Source organism: Tetranychus urticae, chromosome 1, assembly GCF_039701765.1.
Source record: "Tetranychus urticae isolate SD_2017Ah chromosome 1, NJAU_TeUrti_SD_1.0, whole genome shotgun sequence".
In the NCBI taxonomy this organism is placed as follows: Eukaryota; Metazoa; Arthropoda; class Arachnida; order Trombidiformes; family Tetranychidae; genus Tetranychus; species Tetranychus urticae.
Genome location: NC_142958.1, coordinates 12,538,234 through 12,566,119, shown reverse-complemented (window position 1 = coordinate 12,566,119; position 27,886 = coordinate 12,538,234). Strand labels below are relative to the sequence as shown.

Here is a 27,886-nt window from a genome sequence, read left to right as displayed (position 1 = left end):
TGTTAAACTTTGGTAGAAGTTAGGTTTATTAAATGGTCAAATTTTGATGAAAATTTACTTTTTTGGACTCATTGGGTCCTTTTCTTCACCTTCATCATCACCATAATTTCCTCCTTCACCACCTTCATAGGATATCTAATCCTACCAGTTTTACCCAGTTATTTTATATCAACAATGTTAATTCAACAGTTTACTCTTGTTCCTTCATAAACAAGCTACCACCATCATCATTATCATCATCATCATCATCATAACATCACCGTCAAGCTACAACTACATCTACATCAGCAACTGCAACAACAAAATCATCAACAACAACATCGTCAACCAAACCAATTATTGGTTTTCTTTTTTTTCCATTTCCATGTTCGGTTAAGTGAGAAAATTTTTATCTTTCAAAGATAGTTTAAAAAGTGAACATCTCTTACCAATAAAGTCATTTCTTTTCCAAACGTCCACAAAGTACCAAAAAATATTTCTAACCAGTGAATTTACTACAAGAGATTATAAAATCAAGTTGGATTATTTTTGTCTCTCATTGTTTTTTTCCCATATTTCGCTTATCTCTCAATAAGGAAATATCTTGCATCTACAACAGCAGTAAAACACACAAGAAGGAGAAGAAAATAAAAAAAAAGAAGAATAAACAAATATAATTACCATGGCAATGGTTAACGGTTTAAGCAATGTTAAAGATTCTCGTTGGCTTCAACTTGAGGTTTGCCGGGAATTTCAACGCAACAAATGCACAAGACCAGACAGTGAATGTAAATTTGCTCATCCACCATCGGGTGTTGATGTTCAAAATGGTCGAGTAGTTGCTTGTTATGATTCTATCAAGGTATTAATTTTATTTTACTCTTTACCTTTTCATTGTTTCTGTTTATTTTTGCTAATTTTTTTCTTTCTCTTTTATCTTTATCTTCAAGGGACGATGTAATCGAGATAAACCACCGTGTAAATATTTTCACCCACCACAGCATTTAAAGGATCAACTTTTAATTAATGGTCGAAATCATTTGGCTTTTAAAAACGCTCTTCTCCAACAAATGCCTCTTCAAACCGTCCTCACAACTGGACAATTGCCTTTGGTGAGTGGCCATTTTTTCACACAAAGATCATCGGAAAAGGTATCAAAGGATTATCAACATTCAGCCTGTTTAATTTCTTTACCTTAATTGGATAACATTTAACTTCAACAAATGGTTTATCTTTCTCATCGGTCAATTTGTCAAATAAGTCTTGGTTCGATCGTCGAATCAATTTAGTCTAACCTCAACAAGTTGACTTAATCTTATAAAAGTGATCACTCAGATTAGATGAAGCTTATGAATAAATCGCTAATCTTTATCCTATTTTCAATTGACCATCTTGTTGAACCTCTTTAAATGTTTCCAAATAAAGTTGAAGAAACTTTGAAAGGTTAATTTGTCCAAAGCTTACAATGGATAACCTTTTCATTAACTTGAATATTTATCAATTTACTCTGCTCAACTAGTGTCAAATTCAACACCAATAGTAATTTAAATTGTTAATTGTGTAACTTGAAGTAACCAAGAGTGGGTCAGTGAGAAATATCATTTGCTGTTAGTATAATTCTTGATATTTTTGGACTCCATGAAACAAGTTTCTCGTTTTTCCATTTTCTTCACTTTCTTTTCTTATTGTTGCTCTTTTCCCATCTTATCTTTATCTTCATCTTGTCTTTCTTTTTCTTCTCTCCTCTCCCTTACTCTTATCCTATTGTCCATTTATTATTATGGACATTGTTGTGTTTATTATGAATGATGGTTTTGTCCATCCAATGAATGGGTCAACAATTGATCTTAACTTATATTTATCTTCTTTTCTCGTCTAATATCCTTCATTATAATAATCATCTCAGTTTTTTCTTCCATCAACATCATCATTTTTTGCTGTTTATTAATGGATTTTGATAGAAGTGAAGAAAAAAAATTAACAGATTATCATTTCTATTAACTTCTAATCAAATAAATAATAGTCTTCAGGTAATGGGCAAGGAATTTACTTTGATCCATCGCAATTTCCTTCAAACCAAAGTTACTTTACTTTTCCAAATTAGTTAACAATTTAATCATTTACCAATTGAAACACTGAAAGTTGACAATATTAGTTGATTCTTAAAGTTGTCTCAAGTATAATTTCATGAACAGTTTAAAGATTTTCCAATAATAATGAATGAACTTTGAAATTTTCACTGAATTTCACACAACCTGAAAATTGCTTGTTTGTTGCTATTTATGATGACAGATGATTTCACTGATTAACTCTTATTTACAGGTCAATCGTAAAATCATTTGGTAACTTTATGGCTAATTTCATACGTTTCATGAAAAAAAAAGTCACTTCTCTTTCATTATCTTCAATTATTGAAACAGTTCCATGATTTTTTTTTGATTTTCTTACATTTATTGACTTGGCATTAAGACCAAGCTTGACAGGTAAACTGATGACTTAAGGCTCAACATTGAAGGTGATCAAGACCAAAAGCCCCATCAATAACCAACAGTAACAATGAAAACATTGAATTAAACCTTCCCACTTAACAATGATTTGTAAGGCTAAAGTAACAAACAATTTACCTGTAAACTACGGTACAATATTTGTTACTTTTTTTCACACAATCAAAACTAACATTATTTTTTCAAGGTATTATCATCATCATCATTCAATGATAACAATTGAAAAAACCATATCTTCAGCCAAGGTCTATTCTAACTTTATTATTAACTCCGATGTTCACATAAACAATTAAACTAATTTCACTATTGATTTGATTTACAGAAATCATTTTCTCTGAAAATTTACTTTGATTAAAATGGTTCATCTTTTCACTTAATTCAGTTTCCAGTTTCAGTAAATGAAGCTTTCCTTCCTCATCTTATGTCTATGTTGATCAGGAAAAAAGGCTTTAAACTGTAAACGTTTGCTTGGTTAATCATTAATCGGTAAACAGTATTAAATCACCTTTGCATCTTTCCTCATCTTCATCTATCAGTTTCCTCCTCTCATCACCCTTACCTTTTAAACTTACACAGCTCACTAAGTTTATTTAAAAAACTCGTTCAGGTTAACTGTTGAAATGTTTTTTTCTTGTTACTTCAATGTTGCTATAATGTAAAAATACAATACAACTGAAGCAATATAATTTTCAAGTTTGAAAGCTTTTTCTTCCGTTCACTTTTCCAATATCATTTACACACCATTATCATCCTCATTATGATCACCTTTATCATGCGTTACCCTGCCTTGTACTTTACCCAGAATTTTAAAGCCAATCATTTCCGGTACACAATGATTAACTCAGGTTTAAAAGCATTTAAAATTGAAAAAAAATCCATCAAGATCAAGATCAACTTAATTATCCAACTAATTATAACGTCAATTGTTTCCTTATTGTGGATAATATTTCAATACATTTCAATGTAATGTGATCTGTCTTGACAAACAAAAGACGCAAAGTTGATCACTTTGACACTGAAAATGCTTCCAATTCATGTTTCCCAGAATCGTTGACCTGATCATCTTTATTCCCAATTCAATTTTTCTCCCTGTCAAGAGATTCCTTTAAATCTCAGGCAAAATATTAATTTTACTTCCAAATCTTAATGTCTATGGATTTGATGAAAGTTCAATTTTCTGATTGGGACAATAATTCAGTCATCCAGAAGTCTCTGAGTTTACCATTGAATCTAACCACAGGCTCTTGATCAATTTATTTTCATATTTGCCTTGAAATTTCACTTTTCTTGTTTCAATCATTTTCTAATTATCTATTTACAGTTTACAATACCTTGAGCTATTATACCATGAAATATGATAATGGAATGCTAGAGAGTGATGATAAATAATGACAAATAATAATCAAGATAATTAGTTTTACCATTATTTATTTATACGTCTGAATAATCAACAATTTTTGTGCCCAAACGATGAACCATTTGTAATTACTAACTTATGAGTTTCCCTGTAAATTGTTGGTTAACTGTTATTGTTTAAGCTCGCCCGTATTATTTGATGTTTAATGTATTCACAGTATTTTTATGTATAAAAAAGATGTTATCAGGCAACACAAAAAAAAACATGTAAACATTTATTAATACCTGACTTTACCTGACTTTTTATTAAACATTAACAGTTTTGGGTTGCTCTTGCCATTTTTTTTTTGTTTCAAATGTATTGAATGTATCAATCTTAATGTTGCTCTCACCAAATTATATCTTCCTTTTGAAATCCATCATGATGAGGGCGTTGGTTTGTATGATGATAAACCCCAAGATGGTATTACTAAAGAGCAATATGAATAACCAATTTTGCATCTTCCTTTTTTGCTCACTTTCCTCATCTCTTATCATCTTTCTCTTCTTGCCTTCGTTTCTGATCCACTTGAAACTACTTAATGGTGCTTGCAATGAGGATGATAACAGAAAATGTTGAGAGATGTTGATGATGAACTTCACCAGTTAAATGAAACATTTTCATCTTCATTAAGAAGCCATATTTAAACGCATTATGACGCTTTATAAAATTATTCAGAAAAAAGTTATAACTAGTCAATAGAAAGAAAAAGATTCTCGAAGATTCATTTCTGAATATCAATTCTGAATCAACACTGAAACAGCTGATAACTACGAGTTGGTAACAGTCGTAAGACTAATCTTATCGTCAGTATTGCTTAAGATCAGATTTACTGCAAGCTACTAGACTTGTGATAAAAAGGATTATTTCCATGAATCTGTGAATCGATGAAAATTTCGCAGTTTTTCGTTTTCCATGAATTCACTGAAATATATTTTTGATTTATCAACCATGAAATACAAAGATCAGTTTATTCTGCTTTTCATTGTTAATTTGATAACCAAAACTCAAGTAATGAAATGAACTTGTCACTTTCGATAACTTGTGGCTAAATTAGATTTTTTATTCAGAAAATTATTGAATTTCTTTCAGCACTTAATTTATTATTCATGATCAATGGTGAACAGTTTTCGTCAATTTGCTAACAGAAAATAAAAAAAGCAAATTCCATGTCATCTTGAAGCTAACAATTAACTGCAATAATCTCGTCATTTGCTGTTCTAATGAAAAAAGGTGAAAATTGAAACAAAACGAGTAAATGTTTTATAATGTGAGCATTTATTGTCTAATAAAATGAGAGGTAACCTGAAAGGTAAACATCTTTTGGCTATTATCAATTTCCTTATCTCGTTTACATTGCTCATTGATATTATATTGCTTGATATACCTTGTCAGGTTAATGAGTAGAGGTTATTAGTTGATGATAAATGAACTGTAACTTGACTTAATAATAATCACTGATTATCACTTTACCTTTTCTCCATTCACTAACTTAACATTATATCTTCTTTGGAAGCGCAATTGATTGAAACAATCATTAACCATGAATCATTTCATTCCCCATGATCAAGATAATAATGGTGTTGATGTTGACTATTTTTTTGTTAAAAATGCTTATAAAATCATTCCAACAATCTTCCTTTTTTACCATTTCTCCATGATAACTGTTTAAACTTTTTTTCGAGCCATTTTCACTATTCTATTCAAACAATATTGACTCTTCATATTTCTTTTCATCATCCAAGGGGAGATTCCCCTGAAATTGTGCTTCTTTTGCTCGCATTAATGTGAACACATTGTAGTTGGAAAGGTTGTGTTTGTCTGAGTGAGTCTTCAAGGTTGATTTCAATCATTTCAATCAACCAACCTCACATCATTTTTAACAGTATTATATGTTTTACCTTGTAAACATCTTTTTTATTCATATGATTGTCATAATTCATCTCTTTTATTCTGGTTTACCGGTTAATCGTTTCTTCACTTTCTTTGCATAATAAATGTAACACAAAATTACTTTTAATTACGGTTAATTGTAATGATGATCATAATTATGTTTGAAAAAATTACAAAACAAAATATTAATTCTTGGGTTGTGTCAGTTTTTTGTTTGATTGGTCACAGTATTAATGTATTGCTTGATAATTACCGTTTTTTGCTGATGATGCAGTGAAACAATGGTTATGATGGTAATGGTTATGATGATGATGATGATGATGAGAAATATGACAAAAGGAAAGTAAAACTGAAACTATACAAAATATTCTATTGCAATAAGCTGAGAAATTGGAATAAAAGAATCAATATTTCAATCACAATTAACATACCTTTCTTGTTTCATAACTTTACATGCTAATTCATTTCAATTGAGTAAGGTTTAGTAATCAACTTAAATCATAAGTTTCATGTGTTCCTATTTTTCCTGCTCGAATATGAATACTTTCATTTCTGACTCAAATTAGAGGTTCAAATACAATTTTGCCATTTTCGAGCCTTAGTTTAATTCGACCTTGCGAAACTGTTTCGAGTTCAATGTTAACTCATCTATCAAGAAGACAGCTGACGAGTGTACAGTCATCTATGATTAGGTTAAAGATGATCTCCTGATGTCAGTTAGCTGATGCTGGAAAATTTGTTAGCTGAAGGCCGTAATTATAATAGAAGCCAAGAAATGTATGAAAGCTTACATTTCTTTACATTATTTGAATATATGACAGTATATGACAATCAATGGATGAGATTAATTCTTGAAGTTCAACTTTTTGGGTTAATTTTTGGTCAATGATCATTGTAACTATTGATATGCTCTTTTTGCTGGTATAAGAAGCAACAAAAACAGCAACAACTTATGATCTCTATCTGATTGTTGGACTGAACACTAGTCAATTTGATCATGAAATTCGCTCAAATAGACTTTTAAAATGAACCATTCCAAGTGTTAAACTTGCAAATATTGAATTTGCTTCATCGTTCGTTCAATGTGTTTTATATAAACTTTTGAATTTTGTTTCTTTTTCCCATTCACTTGTCATCAACATTTCAATATTTTGCAAATGTTGATTGGTAAACTGTTGAAACTTGATTTATATCTTAATTATCTGTTCATTATCATCTTTTTTCTCTCAACATCAAAGAGTAATAAAAATGCTCTTCTCAAGTTGTTTTATTGTTGCCATTGATTGACCTCAATCACTTTTTATTTTACCTTGAATCACTTGTAATAACTTCATTGATTCAGTTTACCTTTTTTTCACATTATTTCAAGTGTAGCTTCAAAAAAAAACGAAATTTCTCTCTTTCTTCCCATTCTGTGTTTTCCAATGGAAACTATCTTTTCTCGTTATTTTCACTGTCAATCAACATCAACCAAGAGACATTGTAATTCACTTGAAACGTTATCACTAAAATAGGATGAAAACAGTGGATGATAAAAAAGAAGGCAAAATGGTGTGTAAAGAGTAACTCAGGAATTTTCAGTCAACATGACGTTGCTTACCCTTAGGTTAACTTTCACTTTGCATCTAGTTATATAACTTTAAATTATCCTAGCATATTCAATTTCCATGTCTTTTCATCATCATTCCCATCATCATTTTCATCTCTTCCTAAGAAGATTACAAGATGAAATGAACAAGGCTCAGTTTACAGCAGAAATGCGATTAAAATTTGATGCAAAATTTTTCATCTCATCATAATGATAATGTCTTTACCTATCAATGTTGGTCCAGACTTGGCCAGTTTTGATGTATTAACACTTTCACTGCCATTGCAAACGTTAACAATTTTTACCTCTCAGCTTGACAACATTTTTCATCAACTCTTTACATCCATTCATCCAGTCAAATTTAATTGTTCAAGTTTTGCTAAATTTATTTTATCTGTTGGCATAGAAAGAAAGTCATTTCACAGCCGGCTAACTTTAATTTAACTGATTGTCAAACTGATTAAATATTGTGATTAATATTTTGCTTCTTCCATTGTTCGTAATTTGTTCAATGGGAAAAGAAAACGCAAACATGCAAAATTGCAAATGAAACTCAAATGAAATGAAATGATGAAAATGATTGTTAATTTCAAACACTTTTTCATCATTTTCCAATAACAATATTTTTGTATACTTTCACTGTTGCCAAACTGATGGTTAAAGGGACTTTAAAGAGCTGGCAACTTTTAACCGGTAACTTAGCAACTGATACTTACAGGGAACGAAAAAAAATGATGACAGAAAGAGGAAAAAGAAAGACTTTCATCATCATCATCATCATTCTCCCACAATTTGTCTCTCTTTACTCTTGTTTTTTTTCCTCTCATGTCTTGGTTCAGTGATGAAACTCATCAAACCATGATATTCAGGGCAACAGACGTATGATATTGTCTCATCATAATTGACTATCTAAATGTCACACTAGTCTTTGTTAATAATTGAGGTTCAATTTTTGCGAGACATCAACACTTAGCCAGTGTACAGTTTGAAAGGCAACCCAAAATTAGGCAAACTTTCAGGTCAAAGTTGATTATCCAATGTTGCCTTTCAGTTTATCTTTTCATGTGTTAATTTGAAACTCAGAAAAGGTTTTTTCATCATTTTCATCATTTTCACCATTCTATTGTAGTTGCTACAAAAAAAACTTGTTGTTTCCATGTTTACTTGGCTTCCAATTGTTGATGGACAATAAATAAGCTCATCAAATGAAATGAATTTGTCAACTTATTAACCTTCATTTAATGTCTTTAAAGTCCTTGTTTCAACTCTTTGATTATCACCATGCACAATTAATGTTTCCACTTGACTCTTTTGTTTATTCATCCTGTTCATCCTTCTCATCCTCATCATTATTCTCATATTTTGACATTCGTTTCTCGAGTAAATTAGCTTTACAATTGATACTTTACTTTTAATCCTTTTAACCCCATTTAGTTTACTTTAACCTCTCATTATGGTTCAATGTTTAAACCCATTTCAAGCAAATCCTTGAAACCATGTTTTCAGCATTAGTTAATGATTGATAATCGTTTCAAGTTATTAGTTAGTGAATAGTAAAGAAGAGATCAGAATGCTTGTGATACCTCAGTTAACTGTTTAACATTGACTAGTTTCAAGTTGTTAAGGAGAGATGATTGTAATGATGAGTGAAAGAGAGTCAAGAATCATTTTGGGTGCAAAAATAGTCTTCCCTTGTCTGTCAGAATTTCGCTCTTTTTCTCCTCTTCTTTACCATGTTTACCTCTCATCTTGTTATTTTTTTTTCAATCAATCCTCAAGATCTCACTTGATGTTGTTGTTGCTACTTTATCTTTAACTCAAACCAATTGACTTGATCTTGTTCAGGGAATCGGTTTTTTTCTGCTTTGCTCGTATTTTTACTCAAACTTTTATGTGTCTTTTGGCAAAAATATAGTCATAATGGTAAAGATGGCAACATGAAAAAAGCAACCAAAAAATGTGATCACACTGATTGAAGTAGTGATTGAATAAACCGAAAGGCTTGGTGATTATGTGATTATCGTCATTCCGTCATAATAATCATCAACATAATCACTCTTTGTTTTTATTGTCATGAAAAAGGAGAAAAATAATGGAAGAAAAAATGAAAAAAAAAGTTTATTCAATCATCATGATTATGAACGAAAAAGATGGTTGATGGTTGTAACGATAATGGTGACATTGAGAGCAACAAATCATATTTTGTTGATCAAATGGGAAAAATTGTTGAAGTTGATCTCATTTGATCACTTAAATTACTTCTCGACTAATCAGTAAATTTGTTGAATTTAATATAACTGTTGGATTATGGGTTGAAGAATAGTTTCATAGAAAATCAATGTTCCATGATTTTATTCATTGACCAAGATCAATTTTCTTGTAACTTGCATGTGAGTTTGTTCATGAGTCTCTCTATGTGTATAAATACTTTTATTGATATACTGACCCAGCAATTTATTGATTGATGTGTTTGCGTTGAACTGATTTTTTCTTCTTCTGGTCAATTTTATCCACTGAATTACTGATGTACTTATTGGCCTCAATTTTTTTCTCTCATGCAAATGCTAATCATCTTTATGATGATCAATATCATCTTATCATTATCAATGTTTGCAAAAGAAAAATTGAAGAGAGAGAGAAAAAAAATCTGTAAATGATTCCACAGAATGGAACAGAAAAGGTCAACTCTTTTTGCAAGACTTTGCTTTATCTTCCTTTTCACTCATCATCATTGAGTTAGAGGTTCATAAAATGAAACTGACCAACCCAGTTGTTGGGGAAAGATTAAACAGTAAACCAGAAAATAACCCAAAACCAGAATCGGAATAAATTGTTGTCAAAAGGAACACTTTTGATCATGAGAATGATTAGGTTTATGATTGAAATATTATCAACATTATAATAAAAATATCAGTTTACTTCAAATGTAATATTATTTCTGTTTGAATCTCTCAAGGTGTATTTTGCCATGAACGTCTTTTTTTCTGATGACTGACTGTTAAATTATTGATTCAGTTTGATTGTTTATTATCAATAATGCTCCATCAAAAGTCAGTATCATTTATTAAAAGCTATTAAATTGTGTCAATCATAATAGATTTGCTTTTACCGATTATTGTTTATTTACAAAACGCTATCAGAATAATGATTTATCTCATTTTGTTAAATATTACACCAAGAGACACCTAAGCATGTTCAATGACATTTATTGTTCAGCTGTTTTTGCACAACTGAAAACAATGGAAAACTCATCAATGGAACATTTATTTTATAATCTTGACAGAATTTCATTTCTAAAATGAATTCGCTAATAAGTTGATATCAAACATGAAAGTAGCAAATCAAATCGAAAGCTTATGTTGGTTCCTAGAAATGTTATCTTAGTTTTTTCGAATTGAAAATTCTTCATGAGAATGGGGTTTTCATCGTTAAATTTATCATTCAGTTCAATTTATAGTTAGAGAAGTAGATTCAAGATAATTCTGAACGAAACAAGTAATTTTCAGAACATATTATAAGGGTTTGATTCACTGTTGCATGTTTGAATTTTTGTTACTATTTTATCGATTCTACTTTGACCAGTTTATTCTTGAAAGATTTTGTTGAATTTTCGGACTGAAATCTGGTTTAATTTGGTAAATAATTGATAGAAAAGGTTGTTTCCATTCTGTTGAATTGTTCAGGTTTGGTTTAGGTTTAATATTCTTATTATCATCTGAATAACTTGATATTATTATCTAACAAGATTGAGTAACTAAAGGCAAACTGGAACAATTTATTAATCTATTATTCGGTTGCAAATCTTTTCTCATCTTCACGTTGATTTTGTTGTATTTTTTCGTCAACACTAAACAATGATAATGACAAGACCCAAAAATGTGTGAGTCTGCGTCTTTTGTCATCATCAGTATCATCATGATCCTGAAAATATCATCCTAAGGTTTCCCAGGTTCAACTGAAAACTTATATCAATCAACATTGATGGCTTCCTTAGAGTGAAAAGTTGAGAAGTAAGACACACAACTGAACATTCCCTCTTCTTGGTCTCCATTTTCATTCCGTAGCTAATCTTTCACTTGTAGAGTCCTTTTCACATCACAAGCTAATCACGTTGATAAGTTTAATTGGCTAAGTATTGACTCTGCTTCCATTATAAACATGATTGGTGAAACTGACAATTTGCTGGATCCAAGATTGTTCAAGCAAACACTGGCTACAAGTAGGAAAGTGGTGAAAATGAGCAATTCATCATTATCACTTTCGATTCTGAATGGTCATGATTCATCTAAAAATTCTTACAATCATTACTTTACAGAGATATTTGTTTGAAAAAAATAGTTGAAAATGGTTGAGATGTTGAACAATCTGTAATGTGAAACTGAATAGTTAAAGATTTTTCACTCTTGAAGAGGGAAAATTTAGAGTCAGAATAAGATTACGATGAAACCGATCCTCATGAAAATACAAAAGACTTTATCTTCATTAAGACGATCTTTGACAACTTGATTAGCCTAGTTGATTGTCACTTGTATCAATTTTGTGTGGATTAATTTTCTTGATAATATTGATCTGAGTTTTCAGTTCTTTTCCGATTCCTCAACTCTCACCATTTCATGGAAAACAGTCGAGTTATTCAATATTCAAATTGAATCATTCAATTTCTTTAAACTTGTTATCTTTTCTGCTTTTCATGTCAAAAACTGTGATTTGATAATTATGTAAATTTGCTCAACTCTTTTCCCTTTTTTCAGATTTTTATTCATAAATGATGAAATGGTTAAAGTTGAAACGAAATTGATTTCTCATTAAAAGTGTATTTGATTAAACAAAATTGTTATCCATTGCTAATTAACTGATGAGTGTCATTACACTGTTGAGTTACAATTTACCAATTAGCTTTTGCACTTTTTTTCAATGAACAATAATCAACTTTGCATAAGTTAATTGCATGTAAACTTTTGTAGACATTTTTCTGTTTATCATGTGAAACATTTTTTTGCCTCATTCTTTGTTCCTTTTCTTCCATGAACATCCCTTTGCTCCTTGAATTTAATATGCTATTCAGAGTATCATCAAGTTAATGATAACTCCTGCAAGTACATATTTTACACAAAATTTGGACTTGAAAGAAAGTAAGTAAAAATTATTTTTCATTTTTCCAGCAACAAAATAATCTCACTCATTCAAAACTCAACAGATCTTTTCAACTCTAAATATTAACTCGAGTAATATTTTTACAGTTACCTTCTCATCCACATCTCGAGTCTACACTAAGCTTAACTTTGCCAATCTCGTCTCATCATCTCTTCATCTTCATTAGTCTTTTCCTCCAAGAACATTTTCTTAATCTATTTCAATATTTTTCTCCTTTTTAACCAGAAAATCACTTTTCCATAAATAGCTTTAAATGATCAACAATCTAGTTGTTTCCCTTTAAAATCAATCTTTAAAATAACCAAGAAATGATTCAATTCATAAACGATCGAAGTTCAAAGTTAGTCTAATTGTCTCGCAATTTTAATTTAAAATCACAAAAGCCTTTTGCTATTGCAAGATGCAAAATTAAATTTGCTTTTGTTCAAAAATTAAGTGTAAAATGGCATCTTTTTTGCTCTTTCAAGTGTACAAATGTTTAATGCTCTTAACCATCATTGAATAAAAAAATCACAGACTCAAGAAGCAACAAACTGCAACAAAAAACCAACATTTAGTTTATAATTTTCACAAACTTGTTATTTGTAGTTGATAATTTGACAGTAACAATTTGAAAGTCTTGATTAACAAGCAAAGGTTTTATGTTTTCAATGTAACACAAAATACAGAGCAAAATGACACTTGAAATTAGGTTTTTTTTTGTTTTAAGCTTTACATTAAAAGCAAAAATTTAACAATTATTTGAACTCATTAAACTTGAAACAAAAAGCGTTTCTCTCGATGTAAAAGATGAATAAATGTCGGATGGTAAAGATGACAAGAAATGTTTTTTTGCTTCTTTTATTGGAAATTTTTTTCTCGATTTGATGCTCATTTTCAGTTTGGTTTCTTGTTGAAACAAATGTTGAATTGTTCTTCTTGTTTCTCTGTTTTCCATTAAATTTGGAATGTTGCTGACTTAACATGATTCTAGGTATGTCAACAATCTTGTTTGCATCAAATTAATCACTCTCAACAGTCAACGTGTAAGTTGTGATTCGATGAATTTCATTCATTATTTCACTGAATGACGGCAGGGAAACAATGCGAAGAGCAACTCTTTGCCTCATTCGTCTTTTCCATTTTGTGTAAATCATCTGTTGAAACACTTGACAATGGTTTTACATGTAAACATGAAGTAACCATTTTCATGTTATCATGTCAACATTGAACTTGTAATTAACTAATAACACACAAATGTCTACTTATTAATCTCACTTAGTCAACTTTTTTTTTCAATTCTCAGTCTTTTTTTCATACCAATAGAATAATCAATTTCATTCTCATTTCAATCATTTGTCATACTCAAAATTCTGGTTCCTTCATGTAAATCTATCTCATCTTTTGTCAATTTCACCAACAATTCATCTTTCTTTGTGTCTTCAAGTTCACACTTTGACTCCATTCTTCCTCTCCAAATCAGATTCATCATCATTCTCATTTCAACAGTTTTCCTGCTCATTTCAACCATTTGCACATCTTCAAGTTTCATCTTATCAGATATTTTCACGCAAATCTTTACACTGTTTCAAAAAATGAAAAATGTTCCATTATCCTGAAATGATTATCGATTCATTTAATCGCTTTTGATAAACAATTTCAAGGTAGACAGTCAACTGAATCGTGAACTTTTCTTCTCCAGAAATGTTTATAATTGTTATCTTGAAATAGTTCAACTAAACCAACCATTTCCAGAATAAAATTTCTGTTATCAAAATATCCAAATATATCATTCTTCATGAACTGTTTCCTTTTCATGATTGAAAAACTATCAATTATTGTTGGTGAAATAAGGTTATCTGATGGTCTTTCTTCATTAAGTCCAATTGGTTTGAGGTTTGCGTGTTGTTATCATATCATCATGATCAATTTCTTGAGAAGTTACAAGAACCAGAATTTTTCTTGTTCCCTTTCATCAAACTTGATACTTTTCGATAGCAATAATCAATTATACAGTAAAAATGGCATCGCTAAACATGTCCATAAATAACTGGCCAATTCTCGCACATAAACAATAGATTAGAAGAAAAAAGAAAAGAAGCAAAAAAGTTCATTCCCTGAGCATTTGCAGCCCATTAAATTGCCGCAGTTGCTTGTTGATTATAACATAAAACCAGAGTAACCATAGGAACAAGTTGGCAACCAATGAATATACATTTATAACAAATTGTTATCATGAGGAAAACACAGAAAAAAAAGTAAAGCCAGAGAACAAAAAAACTTCGACTTTTCCCTCAACTCCCAGTAATATCATCATAATAATATCATTATATGGATCTGTTTGGGATTTTGTTTATGGTTGATAAAAATCGTTATTAGCCATTGGTTTCACTTTGTTTTTTTGTAACAACAATTGAGAAACAATTGCTTCGATTGTGCCGATAATTATATTGTTTTGTTGCCTTTCACCACTTGCTGTACTTTGTAATGTTCAAGATTTCGATTTCTCTTTTTTTGTTGTCTTCTCTCTGTCTTCGACTTTTTGTACTTTGTTCAATATCTTCAGTTGTTTTCATCATCAGTTTGAAGGTTAATTAAATTGCAAATCGACAATCAATATATTTAAATGTGTCAAAGAAACGCATTTAAGGTAATTCCATGTTTCACGCTTATCATTATCACTGTTATTAGTCTAATTCAGCTTATTATTGAGGTATAGTGAAATAACAAAATGTCAACTAAAACCATGTTTGACGATCATTTAATTTTCATCACGAAATAATACCCAAGCTGCATGATTCATCTTATTCGTTGTTCATCGATATTTTGATTTTTTTCTCAATTAATTTTATTCTTGTTTGATATTCTCATCGATTTGTTCTTTTGCCCTTTTATCATGTAATCTTTCCAGTCTACATGAATTCAATCAAAACAATGCACTTTGCTGCAAAAATATTCACTTCTTTACTCGTTAAAATGTAATCAAATTCACTTTTTTATTAAAAATGTTCTCATCAAGATAATTCATTGTCTCGATAAAAACAATAGGCTAGACTCGGAATGTCTATTTATAATGTTTGAGAAACAATCAAATGATTCAGATCTTTATCAGATAATTGTTGAAGGTTTCATCCAATTTTTCAGATTTTTTAGTCTTTTCTGTTTATTACTTTTCTTGAAAAAAAAGCTTATGTTTTACGACTTTCAATCCGATTTTCAATTGAAGGGCTTTGCACATCTCATAATAAATTCAAAAATTCATTCAATTTCAATTATAAACTGTTTCGAGAATTTAAATCAAAGTTTGGAATTTTTTCTAAGATTTTCTGATCATTCACTTCCATTGAACAATTGAAGGCAATATTAGTTGATAACAGTCGTTTGGAGTTTGATTTGTATTCAATGTCGTAACGGACTATTTCGATATGATTTAATGATTTCAGTTTTATCAAAATTTAATTCATGAAACTGATTCTGAACAATGTAACCAAATGCTTTGCATTCATCACCTTATTCAATAATCTTGCATTTCCAGAGGAAAATAACAAAGCTTTGAGTTTTATCTTTAACCAGATGAACGGATATCTACATTTACCTTTGTATCTGTTATTTCACCTGATTCTTTATTTAACCATTGATGTTTCTTGGTGTTATTAAATTCTTTTTTTTTCATGGCAACCTTAAATTGAACAAGATTTCCATTTCAAATTTATCTTGTAAACCGATTTTGCTTTTCTTTCCATCTGTTAACCGTTCATGTTCGTGTTTCATGAGACCATTGGCTCTGCTTTTGCTACTCTGTTTTCCCTATTGTACATTTACCATGCGATCTTTATCTTTTTTGTATCTTTCATTCCAAAGAAATTCATTGAGTCAAGAAGGGTGAAAGAAGGGAACAAATGGTGAAAACAAAAGCAACAAAGTATCATTTGTTCAATCTGTTTTTACTTTTCTCATTCTCTAGTATAGAAAAAAAGTTATTCTTGACCAAAGACGATCCTTTCACCTTTGGTCATTTCAGGAATACTGTTGAAATTGATTAAACAAAAGGCTTAACATTGACAAGTTTCAATTGTTTCAATGAACCCAAAGTTAACCTGGAAACATTGTTATCCATTTTTTGTTCAATGAAAGTAAAAATATTTTCATTGTGTGAATCATGTTAAGTCTCTACAAGGTTAATTTACATGATGAATATGTCCTTCCTTTTGTTTTGTTTAATTTCCCTTTGAAAAGGAAAATGAAAATGAAAGAATCAATTGATTGTCATTTACAATCATTTAATTATTGAGTTTACCAATCAGCTAATAGTACAACAATTATCCAAGCAAAATGATTTGTTTCCTTTTCAATTGCATAAGTATCATTATTCCCTCTCTTTACCTTCAACATTTGAAACAAGCTGGAGAAGCAAGAAAAAAATGAAGCTCAAAAAAGGAGACATTTTCCGGTTTCTGGTATCCATTATCATCAATCTAGATAATAAGCATTTATTAAGTTGACAAATGGTCCAATCATGAATAACATTTATCCTCATGATTATGGCCATTGATTTTTACTGGACACTTATAAACTTTCAGTGAATCAGATTGATGTTAATGTTGATATAAATTTACAGTAAAAGGTGGCGGATTTGGGTTCAATTTGGGTAAACAAACAACCCAAATGTAAACCCAAAATCAAGGGGAAAAGAGCATTAAGGTTAAAAGCATAATATTGAATAAACATCAAGAGTTTAAAAAACAACCAACAGGAACTTTTTTTGTTGTTCAGCAACAAAAAAAGATCTGAAAAGATAAAAAAAGAGTATAAAAACAAAGTGTAAGGATGGAAGACAAATGGATGAGAAAGGGTGAAGAGAAGATGATTATCGTCTTTATCCGGTTACGGATGTCGAAGCCTTAAAGTGACATTCAAGATGAAATTTATTCACTGGCAAAGTTCATTGGACTCTATGATTTGGGTTATTTTGAGCAAAGAGCTTTGAGCAAAAACCTTTTGCGCTAAGACATTTAAGAGCAAAACTGATTAGAGCAAACACAATTTTAAACTCAGGTTTAGTTTTTGCGATAATCGAGATCAAAGTTGAAACTTTCACCGGCTTTTGTTCAATTATGGAAGCAGATTTTTCATCAAACTCAATTAAATGATGTAAATTTCGATGAAAAATCAGAAAACGTACAGCCGATCACTTCGATTTTCAGTTAGATCGACTGCTTTCTGTGGCCGTAAAAGTTAGAGCTTAAACTTATCATTCGTGGATAAAAATTGTTGGTACACACCAATGTTTCAACACTTTTTTCAGTTTATCGACAGTTCTATTGATTTTGACCATTCATTAGATGTTATTAGCGATTATAAAATTAATATGATATATTTTTTGTAGGATCTTGAATGATCTAAAAATTTAAGAATGATCTCTGAAAATTATCAACAATTTTTGAGCAAAATTTGCTCAAATCTTCTTAGCGCAAACGGATTTTGCTCAAATCTTTTTGCTCAATCTGACCAACACCGGACTCTATTTCATGATTAATATCTCTGTTGCTCTAAACTTTCAATTCATTTGTTTCACGATCAACTTTTCTCAAAATATATTTTTGTATTTGAACAGTTGTTACCTTTTCACATTGGCTAATTGTGATCATTTGACTTTCTATTGTGATTAACTCTCCTATTGAACAAAATTGATAACAAAGTTGACCTATTAATGATAACAATGGCCTGACCTAATAATAAAGTGATAGTATTGCAACAAAATTCATTTCGACATTCATTTTATATTTGCTCATTTCATCAATTAAATCCTGAGGGAGTTTGGCTTATTCAATGAAACAAGCTCATGTTTAATTATAGTTGTTGATGAATGATTGTAGCTGACCAACAATGAAATGAAACATTTTTCATCAGATTTCAATGAATCTTTCAATTCAAACGTTTAACATAGGAATCTACGGTTTGTTCATGTTTTACTGAGCTCGAGTTTCTCATTCAATCATTTTAACAAAAAAATTATTGCTGTTTGATGGGAAAAGTGTTGGTTTGAATGTTAAGCCAAAGACATCAATTGTTTGGTTTCAATAATTTAATAAACTCATTGATAAATAATTCAAAAAATAGCTGAAAATGTATTTCTGCTAAAATTGATATTTCTTCAGATTCTGAGCAAATTGAGATGAAACAATCAAATCAAAGTTATTAAATTCACCCAATCATTCGCATTGTTACTGATATTTAATAACGATTTGCACCGAAGGGAATGTTCAGTGCTCTGTTCTGTTGACTTGAACCTCAAAGTTTCAATCATTTTCACCTTTAAAGTTGAAAGTCAAGTAACTTGTAAAAAAAGGTTGAATTGAGAAAAAAAAGCTTTTTATTTTTGGTTCAATTCTTGCATATTATGGATGTTAACCAAAAAGAGTGAACAATTTTTATCCACTTTACTTTTATCGATAAAAAGTTCTGATTGGAAACCTTACAATCTGAATGTTTCATCTTTTGATTAACTTTGGCTTCATTTAAAATTTTTACTTAAAAGAAAGGTTTCATCAGAGAGAAAGTTATTTAAATCGAAGCAAGAAAAATGGGGAAAAATTTAATTTCAGGTTAAATTGGAATATTGATTGTTAAATGAATGTTTCAATTCTGGCCACAAATCTATTTCTGGTTATTAGATAACAATTTCCTCTTGAAACTATCCAATCTGAATTTGTTAATATTTCTGTCAACTTATCCAAGGATAGTTCATGTTACATTTGCTTCACCTTTATCTCATTCATTTAAATAATAAACAGCTTTATTCAGCAAAAAAATGTATAAAGCTACTGAATCCTCTGTAATAATGGCGAAAATGATTACAACCATTATCAGTGGAAAGGGAAAAAAAGTTCAATATTGTTCACCTTATGGAAACTGATAAAGTAGGCAAGCAAATTACTGTCAACAGTTGTGATCTAATCAGTTTCAAATGTCAAACTCATTTCATTTTCACCATTCCATAATGATGCAGCTTTGTTTAGTCCATTGAATAACCTTAGTAACAGTGAAAAGCTACTTTGGTTACAATTTAATGTTTTTTTTGTTTTACATTTACAAGTTTCACTCCCATCTAATAATTACAAAACAGGGAAAAAAAGGCATTAATCAATATATTTATTTACTTGAATTTTTCCTCAAATTTCATTGTTGATTATTTTCAGATGTTTTCAGTTGACATACAATGTGCATTAATGCCTTAATAGCTGTATGATGTTGATGCAAAACAACTGGTTTTGTTGTACTTTTGTTTCTGGTATCGCGTTGATTGATTACAATCAAATGTTAATAAATAATCAATTGAACGCGACTTTTCTAGGCTAATTGTTCAACTCAATGTTTTACATTTCTTTTCATTGACTAAACAATTGTAATTGAGCAAAGTTAAATTGATTAATATTGAAAAGCCAACTGTAAATTTAAATGTTGATTTGTTAATTATTGTTGATTCCTTTATTAATGTTTCATTTCAATCTCATTACAGGGGCCCAGTAATCCTTATGTAACTAATATACCGACGATAGCCTCTCCTTATGGCACTTTTCCAGCCAGCTATGGTCTTACATCGAGTAAGTTGATTAATGAAAATATTGATTGATCATGGATATTGGTGAATATTGAATAAGCTTTAGATTAAAATTTTGCCATTCATCAACGATTAGTGAATTAGAAGCTTTTTGTTTTTGAAATTTGATGAATGGACAAAATTTGAAAGTCGATAAGTCGATTAGGATGTTTTCATTTTTTTTTATATTGTCATTGATCTTAAACTATTGCTGATTCATCCTTTTCTTTCTCTTCCTCCCTCTCAATGTAACATGGATTCCTGTTTATCATCCATTTGCTGATGATGAAAACATTGAACATTGAAAACAGCAACAGCAGCAGCAGCAGCCGCTGCAGCAGCCGCAGCAGAAAAGTTAACATCAAATTTTGGACTGGTTCCAGCCTCAGCATTGATTGCAACCAAACAAACAGCTCGAACTGATCGTCTTGAGGTATAAATAATACAAAATAAATGCATATAAAAACTGTAGTTTAACAAAATAGTCAAATAGCCAGTAAACCGAGTTAAAAGATTGATTTTTGCGTGATTACCATTTTCGCTTTTCTTGCTTTGGATGAAGCTAACTTTGCTCCAAATCCCAGAATCTGAATAAAAAAAATTCAATTCCTGAGCAGCTTATTCATTCTTTGTCCCATTCTCTCTCTCTCTTCTGGTCCTTCTTTATCCTCTATGTTGTCCAATGACCCAATTGAACCCAAATCCCAATCCCAGGTTTGTCGGGAATTCCAGCGAGGCAATTGCAAGCGAGCTGAATCAGAATGTCGTTTTGCACACCCACCAGAACATGTTCATCTGGATTCAGATGATGGCCTGATCACGGTCTGTATGGACTTTGTCAAAAGCCGCTGCTTGCGCAATCAATGCCGTTACTTTCACCCCCCGCCGCATCTGCAAGCACAGCTTAAAGTAGCCCAAACACGGGCACACACAACTACTGCTCTGGTAGGAAACTCACTTAATAATTTCCATTCCTTTTCCTTCTCAACCCTCATCATTCATTTCATCATTAGCACCTTCATTAGACTAACAAAGAATCATGAAATTGCGTTTACTAAATGTCTTTATGTAATAAAATAGGAAAACATTGAAATCCCTTTAATATTGAATTGCGATTCATTTTGCATTTACCTGTCTGTTGCATGTCAACTGAATGAATCGATTAAGCATGAAAATCATTGATAATGTTTCTTATTGCTTGTTTTTATCACCCTTTCCTCATGGTGACGCTGTTCATGATTGTTTTTCCATATTTTTCAATATTCTGCTCAATGTGTAATTTTATCTGAAATCACAACTTTTTTCTTCTCAATTTTTTCTCATGATCAATGCATGAATTTTAATTTATCTTTTTGTTTTTTCATCAACAATTTCTTTTATTTCTTTATCACTTTTTCCCCCGTTTTTATTATCATTTTTGTTTACTGTTAATGGCTGCATATTTTACTGATAAATAATATTAAAACAAACAAAAATAAACTAATAGCCGAATAATACGGCGACAGCGGCCGCTGCAACCACGCACGTTTTGGCTCAAGCTGCTGCTTCTATTTTGGCTGCTGGCAAAAAGCGCGTTCGAGAAACTGAAGATCTTTTAATGGTATGCCACTTAATCCACACCTTTCATCATTCATCATCTAAACTCACCTTTCAATCCCTTAACATCGACTCATTTTCAAATTCATTTCCTAACTGGAAACTTATTCAAATAACATTGAACATTTAAATTTTAAATTCTGTTTCTAGCAAATTTTCATCAAATCAATTCTAGATATTCAAAAAATATCTATTCAAGATTATCAATTTATGAGTGATTCTGATCTTTTGTCAGAAAACAATGTAAATCTCAGAAACTTTGAGTCAGATTTTTGTTTGAACCAGAAGCTTCAACCGTAATCAAGTTACCGATTTTCACAATTATTTCAAGTTTGCTTTTAATCGATGATCGATCTTTTAATTAGTACTTTTTGAATTGCTCAGAAACTGTCTATTTAGCCGTAAAAAAGGATTGCAATTTAGTTAGCAAACAATTTCAATTGATTGTCTCAAAGATGCAAATAACTCGATAATGTCAACTAATGTCTTGAAAATGTGATTACTCGATCACAATGTTTGCTCTTTTCACTGAAAAAAAAGTTTAAAAAACTTGAGACATCAATTTTAATCGTCAGTTTGATAGTTGTATGATCTGTTTCATCCTGTTACTGATATCCGACTCTATTCAACTAGAAAAGCTTACATTTCTGCTTGTTATTTATTTGTATCTTTGACTTTTCCTTCTTCTTCATCATCATCTTTTGGCAACACTGCAAACCTTAAAAAGCTATCAATTTGCAGCAGCTAATAGCAACAAAAATGAAATGTTGCTTATGTACATTATGTATTAGCTAAATCAGTATTTCTCAAACCTTAAAATAACAACTTTTGAATATTAGAAGTAAAGCGAGAGAAAAAAGTAAAGCAAAAAAAGCATATCATTTGAAAGGTTATTTAATTTGATAGGCAAGTCATTGAAAATGAGAAGGAAGAAGAAGAAGAAAATCAGAGCAAAAGTGAAGCAAAAACCTCAACAATTTGCCAGTTTACAAATCTCATTGGAGATTAGCATGCGAGTGAGAAAGAGTAAAATGATAGATGATTATGATGATGTTGATAGTTTAATGCTGATCATGGTTAAAGCCATGAGTTGGGAAGAAACGAGAAACTGTTGATCCTCTTTTTTTCCAGTAAAACTGTTCAATTGGTTAGATATAAATAAATCAGTATTTAATATTGATTTGCAGGCAACAACAAAAAGCGAAGTGTTCACAACGAAATTCATGGATAAACATAACTGTTGCTGAACTCAGAGTTGACCTCATTTTTTGTATCCCTTTGGTTAGAGATTTATTGCACTCGATTCAGATTCGCCTGATTTTTTCAACTTCATCTTGTCATCATTTTTCACTCTGTCTAAGGCCATCTCTGTCCTTTTCATCTTTACAAGCTTCGAATCGACTCTTTTATCCATTTTTTCAACTTGTTGTAGCTTCCAGTTGTTTTCACTATTGTAACGATTTTACTCGAGCAAAAAATATCTCCTTACATGGAGTGAAAAGCAGAAGTTGATTTGAATATTATTCAGTTGAAATGCAATCAGGATTGTGACATGAAATAGATTGTAAATCAGTTTCTATTAAGGTTTTTAATCAGTCAACCTTTACCTATGTAAGAGTATTTTTTCAGCCTTTTTTACGTTGATGGAATACTCAATGACCATGATATCTTTTTTTCTCTTCTTTCCTTTTTTATCTCTTTCAGTGAATGTTCATGAGAAACTTGATGAGAGTTGAACCTTTAAATCTGTTTTCACCTCTTTTCTCTCTTCACTTGATTCACTTTCACTCAATTTGATTTCGTTATTTCTTTCCATTGATTGATTATCCTTTTACCGTCTTCATTGTCATTTTCATTGTCATCTTCATTTTGTATTCACTAAATTTCATTCTAAATCAATTTACCAATCAAAAGGTGATTCTTTTAATTTCAATTTCATTCTCTATTCAGATTCGAGTAGCTTTTCAGATGATTGTGCCAGGTTTTGTTTTCGCCTTCAACTACTTTCTTAATCAAGTCACTTATTGATAAATGATGATCAATATTAATCATCATTACTTGCATCCATTTATTGGTTGACAATAATCTATTAATTCCTCCGCTTATCATCATATTTATCAGCTAATCTATTGATGTACATTAAATACATTTCTGTGCCATTTGTTTTAGTTAACAGTTGTGAAGAGAATAGCAATTTATTGGAGAACGAAAAATGCAATAAAAATTGATCATTTCCCTGAAACTCTTTTATCGTTATATAGTTTTAATCATTTTTTCACCTCCATATTACAGTTAATGATATAAACTTACAAAATTGTAGCCATTTTTTAATCGCTTACTTTTCATTATCACAAGATCTCGAGAAACTTTAATATGTTTCACTTTTCAAATCAAAAAATCCAAGTTGAACCAAAGAGAGAACTGTAGTTTAAAAATTTCAACCAATATTTACTTTCGCTACTCTTTTTCAATATCATTTTTAAAACCATTAGCTATCAAATCCGATTTGATTTTTTATTGATTTTGGGAAGCTGAAATTATTAGCTTAGGAATCAGCTATGGAAACTCAAGCTCACAGCTAATGATTTGTGAACTAAAATTTCAATAAAATTTGCAACAAATTTTATCAAATTAAACGGTTAGCAACTTTGATCATTTTGGTTTGACCAAAGGTTTATTCCCACAGAAATTCTGGGCCGTTGATTGAAATTGAGTTTTCATAAACAAGTGAGAATTGGTCTGTCCATTGAGACAATGAAACCCAGACTGGATTATGTTAAAATTAGAAATCGTTTAAAATCAAAGAAAACAGTAATGGAAAGATTCGAAATAAAGATCCACCGATTATGCATGATTCGGCTGCACAGTTCAGATGCCATCTTTTGAATCTTTGATCGCGATTGTTCTAAGATTATCCAGACAATTCCCGTCACTTTTTAATCAAAACCAAATCTTAAGAATAAATCGAGGCTGATTTTTCTCAGAATATACCAATGCCGTGTTCAAGTCACAAATATGGACTCGCTGTCAATTTAGAATGAAAATTGAAGCTGAAAATTTCAATGGACAAGTAGACTGACCTTCTTGTCAAAGGAATTGCTTAGATTATCAGAATCTCAGCATCTTGCTATCGCCAATGTGATGAGCTCCTTATCGAAGAAACAACTACGTTTTTGGTCAATAATTTAAACTAATCAAAGTTGTTTTGTTTCAAGTTTTCCTTCAATTTACATTTGCTGAACTGTCTATTGTCGCCTTAAAATGAACTAAAACTTTGTCTTAAACTGTAGTTTTGTGCACAGATTTTCCAACGGATCAAATTTTATTCAATTTATATATTCTGATTCAAGTTATTTTTTTGGCGAAAAATTTTTCTTTTAAACATTATTATAGCTCAACTCAATCTTTTTGTAAATCAATCTTTCATTATTATCATCATCTTTTGCATGATTATCCGTAACTTTACTTTAATCATGAACCAACCCTGTTTTTCCTGTCAATTTATATCAAAAATGCAACTTCCGATTGCTTAAGTAACCTTAAACAATTATTATTCACTAGCATATACAACAATATCAACTAATATTACATTATCTTGCATCCTTTACTTGATTCCACTTAAATCACGCAACATCATTCCCTGAGTCAATATTATCACTATTACTAGTTTGGTTAATATTAACATTAATAAATCTAATTTTATTTTTACTGCAACATTTGATTGAAACTACAAATTGAACCATCAAAGGCACACACACACACACACACAATGTTGTTAACTATTAATTGATTTATTGAAACCCATTTAAATTGATTATTGTTGTTGAAATTAAATAATAAGCCTTGGATTATCCTTTTGTTTTTCAATTCACCCATTGTCTTCAATTGTCACTTGATCATTATTTTCCCATTCAATATTGTCTTCAATTCAATATATTAAATCATGTCACATCATTCATTTGCTATATTTTTATACTAAATTACTTTTTCTCTTCTTTTTTTCATCTTCTCTCTTCTCCTTCCCTGTCAAACCTCCAACATTTCCTTCCTCAACATTATCATTATGATCGTCATCTTATTACCTGATAATGTCTTGGCTTTCATTTTACATCCAACCGATGAAACAACCTCCCAACTACCAAAAAACACATAAACAAAACATTTGCCCGATGATTGGTTAATCTACTTATCCTGATGTCAATATAACATTATCATCATAAACATGAACATAATCGTCTTCAATTTTTGCCTGTTCAATCCTCTTCCTGTTTAAATTGCCTACGGAAATGTTGAATGTAACCATGGGCCTAACTGTTAATCTTGAACATAATGGAATCTCCGGTTTCTATTATCTTTCAATCTATTTAAACTTGGATACGTTATCAATCTTGAATCTTGGTTCTTCTTTGGTTGGAAAATTTGCTTTTCCAAATTCACCTTTGGTTCCATTATCGACATCGTAATAGACATTTCCTGGAGTTTTACCAATGACTAAACGACCCGCTCTGGAAAAAAGTGGTCTCCCTGTTTTCCAACCAGCGGCAATGGTTTCAGCTTATCAACAAGCTCTTGCCATGCACCAATCATTCGTTCCATTAGCTTGTAATTTAACCTTTCAAATATTACATTAGACAAGAAATTAATTTCATGCCTACCAACTTATTGGGTTATCCTGGTAGTCATTTGGGTCACTCAACAAATTGCATAGACATTATTCTGGTTAACTTACCAAATCTTTATATTTACTATCAAAATTTACTCGCTTAATCTTAACCAGATAATCAAAAATCAAATGCGTTTTGTTTCGCTATTTTGTCTAGTCTCATTCAGTTTTATGTTTAGTCAACAATCGTAAGTAATACAAGCGTCTCTCATGGTGAGATTTGATTGAAGCAATTTTTGCCCAAAAAAATTAGTCTTTTGAAATTGCTGATTGTGTTTGGATGTAATCAGTGAATCTCATTAAATTGAGTCGATTCTTGAATTTGCCATTCAGCTAGTCAATGAAACTATTATTATTAGCAAGATTGCACCTCTAAATCAACGGTCAAAACCACTTTCAACTTTCGGAAAATCTAATCATTTATCAGATTCAATGTCTGACTATTCCTTTAAAATGTAATACCTTGCAATTCAATGAAATTAATTTCTCAATTTTTTGATTTTTTGAAATTTCTTCTAATTTTCTTTTTCTCTTTTTTCTCTTTCATTTTTGCTTCCATCTTTCACCATTCATTTCCGTCCATCGTCTAGATAAATGGTCCAGTTGAACATCCGCCCAAGTGATTTAATCATTTTGGTTACTTTTTCTTCGCCAACAGAGTTTTTCTTAACATTTTGTGGGAAAGAGGAAATACCAATAAGGAATACAAAAAGCAGCAAAAGAAAATTAATTGCTTCTCTCTTCATCTTCTCTTCACTCTTCTTGCTTCTTTATCCTCCTTAAGCATCCTCTTCATCCCTCTTCATTCTTCTCATCTTTTTCTCTCTTTTTCCTTGTCCCTAGCAGCAAAGCATTTGTATTTTCAATCATATTTGTTGACCATTTCTTCGTTGTCATCATCTTTTCATCCCATCTTTTAACTCGTTTTTTGTTGTTACTGTCAAAATGTTTCCTTTTGTTTTTCCTTTCTCTTCATCTTGACTCCTTTCTTACCTTACTTCTGACCCTTCACCCATCTCACCTCAAGTCATCCATTCATTCTTAGTCACACAAAATTTTGGAAAAAAATGTAACACAGCAAAAACAAAAAGCACACAAACACACAACCAATCGAAGGTTCATTTAGTGCAATTCACCGTGGTGATCTCATTTTTCGACTTCAATGTTTTTCTCTTCCTCTTTTTTTTCTTCTTTGCATTTTAATTGTTTCGCTTGCAAATGAAAGCGAAACTAAAAGTTTAACCAAAGTCTCGATTGTTTTGGTTTTTAAAAAATGTTGCTTTGATGGTTGCTGATATGATGGCAGACAACGATGAAAATAATGCCTTGAACTAAGCGTTCCGTCCATGGTATTATTATTAATATTATGATCTATTCAAATCTATGAAATGAAATGAAGATAATAATTATAAAGTAAAACAAATTAAAATAATGACAACAAAGTTTAAAAAATTTAAATAAATATATCTACTTCAGGGTACATCAACATTTCTCGGGAAAAATTAGTTCAGGTCACTGCTGGCCATGAATATGA

At 30.6% G+C, this 27,886-nt stretch overlaps 1 protein-coding gene across 12 annotated transcripts; it reads left to right on the top strand.

Moving 5' to 3' along the window:
• The first annotated feature begins 4 nt into the window (after window positions 1–4).
• mbl (splicing regulator muscleblind) lies at window positions 5–27,814 on the top strand. 12 transcript variants are annotated; one of them, XR_016197766.1, is made up of 8 exons: window positions 5–841; window positions 930–1,091; window positions 20,013–20,097; window positions 20,405–20,526; window positions 20,808–21,038; window positions 21,580–21,693; window positions 26,156–26,807; window positions 26,943–27,814. XR_016197766.1 is itself a non-coding variant. In XM_015928027.3 (8 exons), exons 1-8 carry the CDS (start codon window positions 662–664, stop codon window positions 26,957–26,959), a joined length of 1,047 nt encoding a protein of 348 aa, XP_015783513.1. In that variant the 5' UTR covers window positions 5–661; the 3' UTR covers window positions 26,960–27,814. The 12 variants fall into 12 exon arrangements, 7 of the variants coding, with proteins under 7 accessions (XP_015783513.1, XP_015783512.1, XP_089122066.1 ...); XR_016197765.1 differs by having other exon boundaries at window positions 930–1,130; XM_015928027.3 differs by having other exon boundaries at window positions 26,156–26,291.
• The last annotated feature ends 72 nt before the right edge of the window (window positions 27,815–27,886 follow it).